This window comes from Aythya marila (genome assembly GCF_965140915.1).
Source record: "Aythya marila genome assembly, chromosome: 8".
Lineage (NCBI taxonomy): Eukaryota > Metazoa > Chordata > Aves > Anseriformes > Anatidae > Aythya > Aythya marila.
In genome coordinates, this window is record NC_139049.1 from 24,314,925 (window position 1) to 24,328,973 (window position 14,049).

Consider the following 14,049-nt stretch of genomic DNA (forward strand, 5'->3'; position numbering starts at 1 on the left):
ATACTAATCCTGCCAATTCAGCTGGGACAACCAAATTGACCCCCCATTTTTTCCCTCCCTGTCTTAATGAGGTGACAAACACATCCTCTGGATAAAACACAAAGAGAGAAGAAACATTTTGTATATTCAACTCACAAGATATTGTTTCAAAAACCAACAAGTCTTTCACATTTCTCTTGAAGAAGTCTTTCCAAGAAACACTTCATAAACCAGCTCTTTAAAAAGAAGGGACAGTAAATGCTTTACAGCAAACATATAGCAATGCACAGAAAGCAGCATGCTACCACCTTCAGCTCCAAATGTTTTTCCCAGTCAGTTTCATGCTCTTTTATAGTTGATTCCCTTACTAAGTAATACAGGTAGTCAACAATCCTTAAATGTCCTTAATGTAAATCAGCCCTTTTCTGTAAGCAAGTGTTTCTTTTCTAGTAACACAGCAGTCTCTGAAAGAAAAATCTTTGCCTTTAAATGTCTTGTTCCAATTTCTCTCCTGCTTTCTCTCACTCTCCCATTGCCTTCTCCATGGAAACAGAAAAGAGGAAAGAAGGAACTTCCAAGTTAGACAATGCTAAATGCAAGCATACAATGAAAATTTCCAAGCAAGAACCTATTTTCAAAACCTGTAGCATGAAAATTATCTGGGAATGTTCCAGATAATTCACAAAAATATAATTCCTGCAGTGTTTTCCCCAGCACTGTCATCAACAACTAGACTTTCACAATCTGGATCTGTAACCAATTTTCTAAAACACATAAGCCAAAATACAATATTGCTCCAATCTGAAATCCTGTTCTGACATAATATGAAAATTAGACTCTGAAAACGTTGGCCGCCCTTCTGCTTTTTTGCTTCCAAATGCTCACAATACACCAATACACGAAGCTGTGACTCAGGTGCAAGTGGAAAGAACGAATGACCCCATCACAGCTGATCAGGAGCTCTTCTGGACTATGGGAAAGCAACATCTCTGTGAGAGCATCCTGTGCTACAGCCAAGAGACAAGAAGGCGGGAGACATCCTCTGCTTGCTGTTGGAGCACAAGCAGATCTGAACGCATGTCACCAAACACCCAAGCAATGATGGGACTGCCATCAGTTTCACCAGCAACCTATGCTTGTGGAAGTGTTACCGACCCCTCACCTGGACCCAGAAGCTCTTGGGACCAGCTCACTTGGTGCCTGGGACAACCTTGCACTTGCTTTGCTGAAAAGCCTATAATCACTTTCCCTGGAAGGACGAGAAGCTGTGCCAGTTCGTCTGCACTTTGTTACAGCTGAAAACGATAAGATGCTTCCAAAGTGTTGTGTTACAATAGCTGTGCCTTCAGTTTAAGGATTTATCTTCTTTTCCCATAGATAAAACTCCATTCCTTGGACAAATTAGGTCTGCTTATCATTCAACACTCTACCTAATGGTTTCAGCTGTGTGTTTCTGCATTTATTGAAGCTGGGGCATTCCACAGATAGCTTTCATTGATTCGAGGAGTGAGCCAGAAATCCAGTCATATTTTATCCAAAATGAGAATGGGGCAAATTAATGATATAATTAGAATTATCAGGACTCTTAAATCTTAAAGGACAGGTTTAAATGCAGAATGATACCATTTTTAAAGAGGTATATAACACAACCTGTTTATAAACAGCAAGTATATTGTGAAGTGATGAACTAAACCTTTTCTGTGGTTTAGGGAGGCTGACTACTGACATGCTGCTATCATATGGGTCTGTAATATCAGGATCACCACATGCTTTTCAAAAGGCAATGTCCACTACCCAAACAATGCATTTCAGCATGAATCCATGGACTTTTGAACTGCAGAACCAATTCAAGGTACAGGTGACATCATACCAGCAAGTTATACAAAAAGCTCAGTTGTTTATGATGGGCAGAGCTATAAGAAGGAGTCACAACGAGCCCTCAGCACCCAAAAAGGGTTGAGACATATCTGCAAGGCTGAGGTGATCACCAAATAACTTCATTGCATAGCCTGCCTTTCTGTGTAGGATGAAGCAATAACATAACCTCTCCTGGCAACATGAAGATTGTTAACTCAGGTGAACAGAAAGCATATAAACTGCGTTATTCACTGGCCTAGCTTGATTTGTTCATTTTCATATGGAAATACACTCAATTATTTCAATACAGCCCAAAACACACACAAAACACAAGAGGTCTCTGGATGAAAGATGCTTTATAAATGGCAGGTACGACCCTTGCATTGTATCGATAACCCTGAACGGGACAGGCAAATAACAAGTATGCAAGCAGTGGGACCTGGCTTGAAGAAAACTGTCTATAATAAAAGCAGTGCAGCCACATGCCTCTGGTATGCCAGATCAGCAAAGAGAGAGGAGAAACTACCCTGTCCTGGACAGGAGCCTTCCTGAGGTCAGAAGAATGATTGAGGACAGCAGAGGAAAAACAATAGCTGGAGATCACGGGTATAGTCTTTGGGAAGGGTTAGAGGAAAAATACCCTCCTCATCCCCTCTTTATAAAGCATAGAAAGGAATATAAGGAAACACAGAACCAGCAAATCCATGCTGGCAAAGATGAAGCTGCTTTACAGAACTGTCCTTAAACAATTGAACATCTCAAAATTGATCACAGAATTAATGGGTACAAGATACCCCTGAACCCAAAACTCTACAGGTACCAGTTCAACATAGTTAAATAAACACTTTTACATCAGATTTAGGGAACAAAATACAAGAGAAATTGTTTTGTACTCTAATTCTTGTTCACCAAGGCTTCAGCTTATTAGGCAATTTTTTAACTGTCTTAGGTAAGAGAAAGTGTTCTCTGGAGGTAGACAGTTTTCTAATTTTGGACTTTTTTTTTTTTCTTTTTGCGTTTTAATGCATCTGGACATGCTGACCTTAATTCCTTTGTAAAAGCTTCAGACAATACCAAAGTTAAAGCTGCTGATCTAATCTCATGCCTCTTCACTTGTAGACAACTTTTTTTCAAAAGGAGAGAAAGAAACTATGATTTATTTGGGGAAAAAAGTCTGGAGATAAAGGAAAATAAACCTATCCTATCTTTATCTTAGAATATTTTCTCTTCCATATCATGTTGACTTTCTGCCCAGAAACTCCGATGTAAGTCTCTTGACTGAAAAAGTCACAAGAGAACCAAGAGTTTGCAGAAGGCTGTACAAGCAGAAGAGATGTTTCCTACTCCACTTTTGGGTCACAGTCTAACTGAATAAACTCAGCCTCTTAAAATTTTATTAAGTTTGAATAAGGATTTATATGTTCAGAAAAATGGTGGTTGGAAACAAAATTAAAAAAAAAAAAAAAGGGATAGAGACAGAGAGAGAGAAAGGAATGAGGAATGTAATATAACCACAGGAAAGGAGAGGTGTTTCCCACTTTCACTGTTGTTAATTAAAATAAAAAATAATAAAAAAAAAATGAAACCGAGAAGAATTTCCTTAGTGCTCATCAGTGTTGATTGCTCCAGGACAGGAAAACAGCAGAGATTTGGGGACATGCTCCCACCTCAACCCAACTAAACCTGACTCTCCAGCCCCAAGGCAGGGAACAGATCCCTGAGGTGATCTTGTCCTTTCCTTGTCCCCTTCCCTGTCCCCATCTCCTTCCCCGGGGTGCCGAAGGAGCTGTCCTCTGACCCAGTGCCTGGACTCCTGCTTTGGTCTAGGAAACTTTCCAACATGTTACAGTTACCGAAAATAGCGGCTTTGAACTGAGGGAACTGATGGACAGACTGACCTTTATCCTGCAGCTCCCACTAACTTTCAAGCAACCAGCAGACACTAGTAACCTTATAAACAGCCCTCAAATGAACCCAGAAGTTCAAGTGATGATGCAGCCAACTTGGGATATTCAAAGTTTTTCTGCACTTGCAGGCCTATCAGTTTGGTCACCTGAAGAGGACTGCAATAAACTCTCGGCACGTGATAAATCCCTGTGCTTAGATTTAATGGCTCAAAAGAAAAATGCCATGGGGAATGCTTCATATGTAACATTTAAGCCAGGTTAATCAAATTTGATAACTGAATGGTAAAGACTTTGTGGCAGGGAGATCATCCTTGCAAAAAACAGATAGAATAAACTTCAGAATTACCACTGGCAAAAGTTGACCTGCATAGAGAGTTATTTTAGGTTTTAATTTTCTATTCTGTTCTGCATGCAATTAAAAATAAATGGTATAAAGCTGGTTTATAAAAACACTACGAAACAAAAAACCTCTTTAACCAAATTAAAAACAACAACCCAAGAGATGAAAATACTCCACAACATTTAGAGTTCTGCAGGGACTAGTATACATACAGAGATTTTAATTTTCCATGGCCTGTAAGTGTTATAATCTCTATCAACTGTGTGTACTCTGGGACCATGACTAACACCACTGCTTGAACTCTCATTGGTTATAGCTTCTTTCTTCTTCCTTTAACACTGTTTTTAAACTCACATTTGATCCAAGAATTTGCAGGGATAAAAAAGTTTTTACAGCATTCTGTGCCTCTCAAGTCTAAAACACAGGTCTGTTATAGGACATTGTGTCAACAAATCACAGATGTCTGCGAGTCAATGCAGTCAGTGTGAAAGGCCATAACTTGTCTCGCGGACCCAGGCTGAGAAAAAACGCTGGCAAAATTACATTGTTTGATAGCCCCAAAAAGATGACACAGGACATCCAGATATCAAGACTGTCTTCATGATTTTATGACTGGTATTTCTTTGCATCCATGGCAAATATATTAGCACATCTTGCAGGAGGATTTCTTCAAAATCATGATGTGTTTATCTCATGTGCTTGCCTTCACATTACAGGAATTGTTAGTCATCTTCTCCAGGATCTTCTAAAGTCTTGAGCTCTCTGCCTTTTGTAATTCACATATCACGTCTTTACAGACCTGTTTTTACCTGAGTTGGTTCCTCCCTTTACTTTTCAGGGCTGCCCAGAAAGAACAGCTCTGGCAGCTTTGGTGCTACACAGACTTCTCCTTTAGTACTGCCAGGTTAACCACGCTGCCACGTCCTGCTTAGGGATGCTGAACCAATGCTTCACTCTCTAGGACTGGATTCACTGTGAGAGCAAAGAGATTTGATCCCGTTCATTATAATCAATCATTCTTTCTACTGTTTGAAAATAATAACCAGTAAGGGAAAAAGAGGAGAAACGACCATTTGTCTAGAATTTAATGATCTTTGATTGTCCAAGTTGATGTCTTTCTGCCCATTGAGGGGCAGGTTAGTTCTGTGATAGATGACATAGAAAAGTTGCAGTGGATGTCTTTTATACATCTGCCTAGAACTTCTAAGAGGGGCATACAAGACCACTATGAAAGCATGCAGATTGTGGAGGGTGGCTGCATTACAGGCAGACTGGGGCCATCCTCACTTTCTCAGCTCCTTCTCTGAGCAAAAAGTAGCTCACAGAGCCCTGTGCAACACAAGATAACATAATAGGCTTTCATTGGCAAAACGTACATAATACTGCCAAAGGTTGTACAGGTCCCCTTTAAGCAAGTCATTGCACCTGAGACAGGAACCTGGGGACATTTATCAAAAAAAAAAGAACTAGAAGACATCCAAAGACCAAGTTTCCGTAGAATTAATGGGAAGGAATAAAGAGGAACCTAAGTATTAAAAGAGAATCCCGGAGTTTGCCATGAACTATCAGACTAGTCTGAAAGCAGATTTCTGCTCCATTGAGAGTCTTTAATAGCAGTGGATAACTAAGATAAACAGAGACTGAAGGGCTGCCTGAGACACATACAAAATTATTGAATTATGACATGTTTGAGAAGTTATTTACTTTATAGAGTATTTACATAAGGTTCACTTCCTCTCCAAATATAAGCTCAAATATTACAAAGTTTTTTTTTCCCCCCTTAATGAGGGGACCACATTCAACAGCCCCAAAAACATCCATAATTAACTTTTTTTCAGGCACATTCCTAGGAAAGTTTTCCAGGCAGTCACTTCCCCAGAGCAAATGCAATACCAAGGAAGCCCCAGTCTCTCACCAGGCAAATATAGAGAAGAAAACACAAGGCATCAAAAGGAACAGGGAAAAGAGGAGACGGGGTATAAAGTGATGACCCTGCGACCGGAGTTTTACTTTTCTCTGTGCTATAGGCACCTGACAGGCCTTCTGCCAGGCTCTTAACCTCTCTGTACCTCTATTCATCAGCTGAATTAAACACTTTGTTGTCATATGATACCTGTAAGAGGGGAGCTATGTGTGCATTTATCTGGCAGAAACAGATGCCAAGCATTTTAACGAACAGAGGTCACTGTATCCAACGCAGAAATTTTAGATCAGGACCTTTGGCAGGAGAACACTTCCTGCCTTTTAAGGGAGAACACCACTGCTATTAAAACAACTGATTTGTTCTCAGTTAGCCGGCCCATCCATAACACTTTTGCTTACCTGAGAAGTGTCGTGATTGAATATGACAGCATTCAGGTCTCCACAATTGTAATGCTTGATGAGATCTTCAGTGGTATATGGGGCCTGCAAACTACCTGCTCGGAGACTTTCATGTTGGAGCAGAGTTTGGTTCAGAGCAAACAGCACCTGTAGAAATGTAAATAATAAAAACAGGAGAGGAGTTCAAGATACCAAGTATCAAAGAAGCAAAGCCTTAGAGACTAAACTTTTAAAAACTCTTATGTGCCTGAAGTTTATTGACCCATTGTAGCCCACAGCAGTAAGGAATGATCTTTAGGTATTCCCAACTGGAAGGGAATTCCACCCTTCTCTAATAGAAGTCCTTATTACAGGATCCTTGATATTCTTCATAAAGTCTAATTTCATAATACGTACACTGCTTGGAACTCATGGCCAAGTGGTCTGAGGACAATTAGCTTATCTCTGCACAGAACTTGGCTACGTGAGAGACATTGGAATGAAAAAGTCCCAGAAGTAGGAAGCTTCTCTTCTATTGCCTCTGCTTCCTGACAGCTAGCTTAAATCCAAAGCCCAAATAAAGCTAGAAGATTTAAAAAAAAATTAAAAAATCATAATCTTAAAAACTTAGGAAGTCACTGTTGTAGCAGGGGAATTTCTGAATGATTTTAATGCCAGAAACTTTAGGAAATTCACTATTAGTCTCCCTTCCTTAGCCTTTCCCCCTTCACCTACCCTTTTGCAATATGAACATATATATTGAATTGTAACACTGTCAATTGGATTTACTTCTGCAAAACCTCAGGTATATAACAAATATGATCCAAGATTTTTATTTTTTATTTTTATTTTTTAAAGGAATAAGAAAATAAAAGTATCTCCAGGGCATTAACAGCCTCTTAATAGGAAGCTGTTAGATGTTAACTAACATACACAAATTCTGGTTGAGGGAAAGCAAATGTTATTTTTAATTTACTTTTTAAAAATATAAAGATGGTCTTTCAAAAGAACCTGTTACACCGCAGTTCTGCAATTGGTTCCCTCTTAAGATCCAAGCCTAAGAGATTTCCTTGTTCAGATCTAAGGGTCTCTTCAGGCTTTTCTACAAAGAGATCCAACTTTCCCAGGACCATAGCCTACAGTTAAGCATCTACCTAACTTAGTTTTCCTGTAATTTAAAAAACCTGCAAAAAAATACAGCTTAAAAATTTCTAAGCTTTGAAAGGCTCTGAGCTTTCTCTTTTTCCCCTAAGGGCTACAGCTCAAAGAGGAAACGGTTCATCCCAGGATTTCCTGGGGATTCTAAACATTTTGACTAATAAAAATAAAAGCTTAGAAAAACTTTGACAGGAAAACCGAGAGTAGAGGTTTTCCCAAAATGCTTTTAGCAAAATCCTTCTCATTTTTGATTTTTTAAACAATGGATGTTGCTGGATTTTTATATACAAAAATGTGTATACACACACACACACATATATACAAACAACCACAAAAACCCTGAGGATAAGACAGAGTGTTTTATGGTAAAATATTAAGGAGATGATAAACAAATCCTTCCTTTATTCCAAATGACTTTTTTTGGGGGTTACTCTGGCTTCCTGAGGAAACCAGTGCTCTGCGTTCATGCTCTGCCTTTGTCTCTTTGTTTCCTCCTAATAAATTTGGAACCTATTAGCTGATTTCAGTCATATTTGCAGAGGGTTAAAGGTCTTAAAGAAAATTGCCTGCATTTTCCTTGAAAATAAGCGTCTGGTTGCAGAAAAAGCCGCAGTGTGAGTTCATATAAGACACCACCATGAGAAAGAAGGAGTTATTCAGAGCTTGCCACAGGAGATGGACCCCAGAGTTCATTAGTGGCAGTGGCCGTGTCAGGACATTTGTGATCTTGCTCGCTTTCCCCGTCTTGCAATGGGACCTAAGTGCTGGTGGCCAGCAGAGCTCTGGCACTCCGCTGACACCACAGGGAAGCGAATCACCGGGTTCAAGCAACTGCCCAAAAAGCAGCTCGAGAGATTTTATTCTAGGCTGGGAGTTAAAATTAGAAACTGAAGCTCTTGCATATGCTAAAGCAAAATTTCAGCCGCCTAAGCAGATTTCTAGAGAAGTCTTGCTTAATCACACCGTAATCACCATGGGTTTTGGTTGGGTGGCCCAAAACACACTTGAAGAGATGCAGAGTCTTGTAGCAGTCACTTGCCGGCTGGATTTGTAGGCTTTTTCCCCCAGAGTCTGGTTAAAGCCATCTTAAAAGCTGCATTTATTTTTCCTTACTGTTCAGATAATGCCACAAAAACAATGCTGCTTCCTTTCCTTCTCCCTATCTTAATATCAGTGACCCCACGACCTCCAGCCTAAACCTCTATCTGAGTTAAATCTCCCAGAGGTGCCTGAGATTACCGAACAACTGATGACTTCAAAATAAACACACTTAGAGCGACTGCCCGTACACAGTCCCACCTAATAAATACAGCAGACAGTATTTGTTCTGGAAAGTGATGGGAAGCTAAGGGTTTGGCTCTGGGAAAGTGCATTTTTATTCATGCAATTTATGATCCTCACATCTGTGTGCTTTGAAAGCCATTTTTGTGCAGCTGTCTCTGGCCCTGAGTTCCAAGCGATCAAACACGGACAACAGGAGGGGTTTTTCACCCTGCCAGAAGGAAGCCTTTTCACCCAAGTGGTGTCATTCTCTGGAGAGAAGCATTCAACACACGGATTTTATGAGCATGTTTGGAGACACCAGCTCGGCCCTTACGGCAAACCCATGGGTCCGGCTTTATTGCTGAAGAAAGCAGGTAGCACTGGCCCCACACAGCACCAGGAACCACTGGGCAGACTTTTTAGCAGCACTTTTGCATAGCCTATTGCCATCTCATGGATAAGGGGTCTGTACCAGACCAGCAGTTCCCTGGCAAGGTCAGAGGCAGACCTGGGACAAGGAGAGAGCTCTGGCATTATGGGTGACCTGCAATCAAGGTACGCTCAGGAAGGGGGAGATCGGCAGGGTCCTCAGGTTTAATTTCTTGGTGAACGAGGCTGCTCCATTTCTTATATTCATGCCATCTGTTCTCACCACTACCCAAGAGTACCTGTGCTGCCACACTGCACACCTTTGGTCTTTGGCCCCACTGATCTTGGACGCCTCAGTTTATTTTGTTAAAATTTATAGTTCCCTCATTTCTAATGACAGCTCAACTCCGTGCCCATCACTTTGTCTAGGAGGCAATACTATGGATTTCTAACCAAGTGGAAAGGTTCTTCAGTTTGACTACAGTCCCAAATGGTGCCACCGTGGCATCTCAGGGGCCATCTTAAAATAAGACAAGGAAGCCTTGTTACCATACTATAGTAACATACTTGAGTGGTCCCAAATATTCTTATGAACTATTTTGCTAATAAAATAGAAAACAAATTCAGATGTTACAATCAAAGAAATAAACTTTGCATTAAGCTGAAAAGAAAGAGATCTGTGTTCTTCTGGTGCAATTGCTATTGAAAACACTTGAGAAGGAAAGGAAACCCTGAGAAAACTCTTGCACCAGACTTTGGTGTGCAGATAAATTTCATTGTTATGTGATGGAGAAATCACTTTCCATTCCTAAACTTATGAAGGCTGAACCATAAACACTACATTCACATGACTCCAGTAGCTGGAGTTACAGGATGACCCCTGCATAGAACCATGATTAATAACAATACCACAAAAACAAGTACTTAAGTTTCACGCTATGATGTCATCTCTTGGGCAGCGAACTATTGTTTTCTTTTGCTCTCTCTTTTGGACAAGTGCCACCACAAGGCAAATACTAAACAAGCATTACTGGAAGCATTTGGGTGACTATATCCCATCAGAACCCACATTGCCACTCAAGAAAAGAAGTGCCCACTCTCCTGCTTGGTTCAAAACAAACTGTAACATAAGTACTGAGCTATACTGCTCTTCTGAGATTCTTGTTCTGTTGTTATCATTCTCTATACTCAAATGGAAAATCAAATATACTCTTTCAGTTCAAAATAATGGCCTGGAGAAAAGGGAAAAAAATGAAAAGAAAAAAACAAGTCCCCGATTTTCCAGATTAATGAAAAGCAATAAAAGTGTTTGCCCAAATCTGTTCAGTTCCATTGGTTTCCAGAAGACGGGTTTCCCCTTTCCTTGAATCTTTTGCACTGTTGCTAGGAATTAGTGAGCTGTGAAACTCACCTAATGAGGTCAGCATCAGGAAATAGCTCTGAAAAAACAGGTCCAGGAGGAACTATAAAGGACTCTCTCAGTGTCCAAGAGAAATCCTGGATGCATCGGCACATTGTACAGCCGGGGCCACTGGAGGAACGCGCCTGACTTTGTTGTTGTTGTTCCTATAAAGGGACAGCTAAGGAAAGTGAAACTATTAACTCATCCACTGGAATTTCTGCTCACAAAACCGTGCCCCCTGTTAAAGCTCCTCATAAAAGCCTTTCGGCTAGTTGGTTCCATATGTTCCCCAAACCCGCAGTTATTGCTTCTGAAAGGCAGGAGTAGTTAATAGTCTGCGGCTTGGCACTGACCAGGGAGACCTAAGGACCCTGCTTTTTTCTCTCCCTTTCAAACTAGCAATTAACCAGTTTAATAAAACAGTTTGAATCTGACCAAGGTGCCTGGAGAAACCCCTAACAATGGCAGATCCTACCAGGTTAGTAACAATGCTGACACGCAGACACGGCCTGGTGAAGAACACTCGTGCTAATAGCTCACAGCCCTGAGACTACGACTGATTTTCTTGGTGCTGGGAATACTGCAGGGAGCTAAGAGCTCCAGCTTTCAGCCCTGCACACCCAAAGGTCCCGAGGAAGTATTTAAGTTGACTTCCAGGAGCTTAGCACTAGCTTCAACCTCTTGACCTTTCTCTTTACACAAACTTCCCATGATGAACTTTGAAGTGCTAAAGCCATTTTATTTTTATTTTTTTTTTATTTTCTTTGTGTTTCATTGAATCGAGGCATAAAACAAAACAACAACAAAAAACCCTGAAACAGTTCCTTGACAGAAAACACTGCAATGTCCATGAGTCCCTCACTCCTTCAACACCAGGACTGCAACACACCATTGCCATAGCGCAGGGAGGACTCTCCTGGTCGACAGCAGCTCTCATTCATTCCCAGGGCTAAAGGACAGTAAAGGCCAGGACAGTACTATAATACTGCTTCTGTACAACGTTTCTGGTTTCATCAGTGCTTGAGTGTGTATAATTAACTTGGAGCCTGGATAGCAGCTGTGCAGGGTTTTTGTGGGGTACCTGATAGATACAGGTCAGTTAGCCTCAGTTTGTTCTCTTATATACAGGTCTTCCCTTGCAGAAGGGAGTTGAGACAAAAATAAAGACAATGGAGTAAAACTCCAAGCTCAGTTAATTTCCATCCTGATAGTACTTTAGAAACACTTTATCATTCCTAATACATATACTATAAACATCACATGTTAAATAGGCCGAAACATCCCCAAAATGTTGGGGACACAAGAACAACTTGGTTCTTTTTCTCAGTCGGTGGCAGGAGGGAGCAGTAATTGGGTAGGATTACTCTCTGCTTTGGTCAATGCCCAAATTCAAGCTTAGGCAAATAGATTAAGAAATAACAGAAGGAAGGATTTGCAACTTAATCAGAATTGAAACACTGAAAGGGATAGAATTACACTTGTTAAATTTGCAGTCTAAATGTATTGCTTTTGTGGATTTTGTATGCGGGATTTACTTGCATCCAGTACTCTTACATAGATCTAATTTCTTAAATATGGCCTTTTCAGTTAGGCTTGTAAATAAGTGACTAAAATCCCATTTATTCCTGAAGCCTCGAGGTTTTAGGTCTACGTTTAAGAAATTTGCTGGTTGAGGACCTGACCCTGAGAAGATTAACAGGAAAAATGTTATTCCCTAGGTTGTTCTGAGTTCAGTAGATGAATTTTGATGGCTGAACCTACCCCAAAGTCTAAATATTTGCAATAAAAGAGTCACACTCCAAGCAGCCTGATTCAGCAAGTGTTTTCCTGGTTGAAGTGCAACAAGTGGCAGTGGCCGACTCACTGCCCGGCAGTGAGGACTTGCAGGTCCAAGTGCTGCCAGTTAGGCTTCTGGGCTGCAGTCTTAGATCTTGTCAGCAAGAATGTAAATCAACAGCACAATCAATTCATACCTCTGGCATGAGACAGCACTCTCAAAGGGCGACAATATTTTTTTTTCTTATTTATAGCTGAACCAAAAGTGGCACCGAAGAAAATGGCTTCTAACCAGGACTCACCTAAACCATTCAGTTCCTGGACTTAAAAATCTGTTAGCCTCCAAGACAACAAAACGCTGCCTATGAAACTGATTTTCCCTCCTACTATTAACCTAAAAAAAAACGTATTAGTTATTAATGAAGTCAGACATTATGATGTAAATAATTTTCTTCCACTTCTTTACACATTTGACACCAGTCTGTGCCAGAGGAATAGCAATTCTTCCAGGGCTGAGTAGCTGGCAACTGGGTTTGATTTTAAACAGACTCACTTGATTTTCAGATAATAAAGGCATCAGAAAGACCATTATAGAGATAACAGGCTCGGGCACTCTGCTGATGTAAATGCACCCAATTCCATGAGGAGAAAGGAGCTGGACTGTGCAATACCTGATGATAACTGTTGAAGACCTCCAGACCAAATGAAACCCACAGGCACAGGAGAGACAATTTTCACCCAAGCAAGAAAAGCTGCGGTCCAGCAGGACAAACCGGACACAGCCTTGCTGCCTACTTGGTGATGCCCTGGGCTGAGCTGCAGCCTGGCTCCTGCATACCCCTCAGACCCCATTCTGCCCCTTCTTGTGCCACCACCCTGCAAGCCTGTCTTGGCCCCAGGCTCCCTGACCTGTGGGAATCTCACCACTTCCTAGCAAACTGCTGTATTCAAAAACCCAAGTGCTACCTCAATGTCAGTGGAATCCCACCCCCATGATCACCAAGTTTTGTGGGAGCTAGAAGTTCATCTGCAGGTTTGTGGACAGGAGCAGTGTTCCAGGAGAGGTGCCACGGTGTCACTGAAATGAAAGAACTCATCCATGATAAGTCCAACACCTCCAAAAGTGTCCGGTAACAGATAGTTTGGGAAAGAATGTAAGACATGAGGTGAGCAGAGGGTGAGCTTTCTTCAGACACACAACGTCCATCTTTTGGAAATCAGCCCAGTGGGGAGCTTGTGGCTGACAGTGCCTCTTCTCATATCGCTCCTTCCCTCTCGCCTCCCTGCTCTCCCTTTGGTTACCCCCAAATCACCACCGTGCTTGGATGCAGTGCTTTATTCGGGAGCAGCCAGCTGCCTGTCTAGACACGCAGAAGGCCACATCGATTGCCCAGCTGAGCCTGCTATTTTGCTCAGCAGTTGCATTTCTGAAATGGAAGCCTGGAAAGGCACTTGGGACCCAAAGGGCATTGCCCATGATCACTTTCTTCCATCTTAAATGGGCACATTGTCCCCATCTCTGGGATCACCACTTTCAAAGGAGGCACATGAAATCCTTCCCGAGAACCTGAAACCACGTTTGCGCTCTCGACTCACAAGTAAGATTGTTATGGGCCCATCTGGGGTTTCAATTTTACTTTTTTGTCTCCACTGTAACAGAAAGAATGTGGGAGCATGCCCCAGTGGGGCATACGGCT

General features: G+C 41.4%; 1 protein-coding gene across 1 annotated transcript in view; it reads right to left on the reverse strand.

Moving 5' to 3' along the window:
* Nucleotides 1-14,049, reverse strand: part of TRABD2B (TraB domain containing 2B) — a 283,235-nt gene that overhangs the window by 122,839 nt on the left and 146,347 nt on the right. Inside the window, exon 3 of the mRNA XM_082765922.1 lies at nucleotides 6,406-6,552. Within this exon, the coding sequence (XP_082622048.1) occupies nucleotides 6,406-6,552 (147 nt within the window). The remainder of the gene's footprint in view (nucleotides 1-6,405; nucleotides 6,553-14,049) is intronic.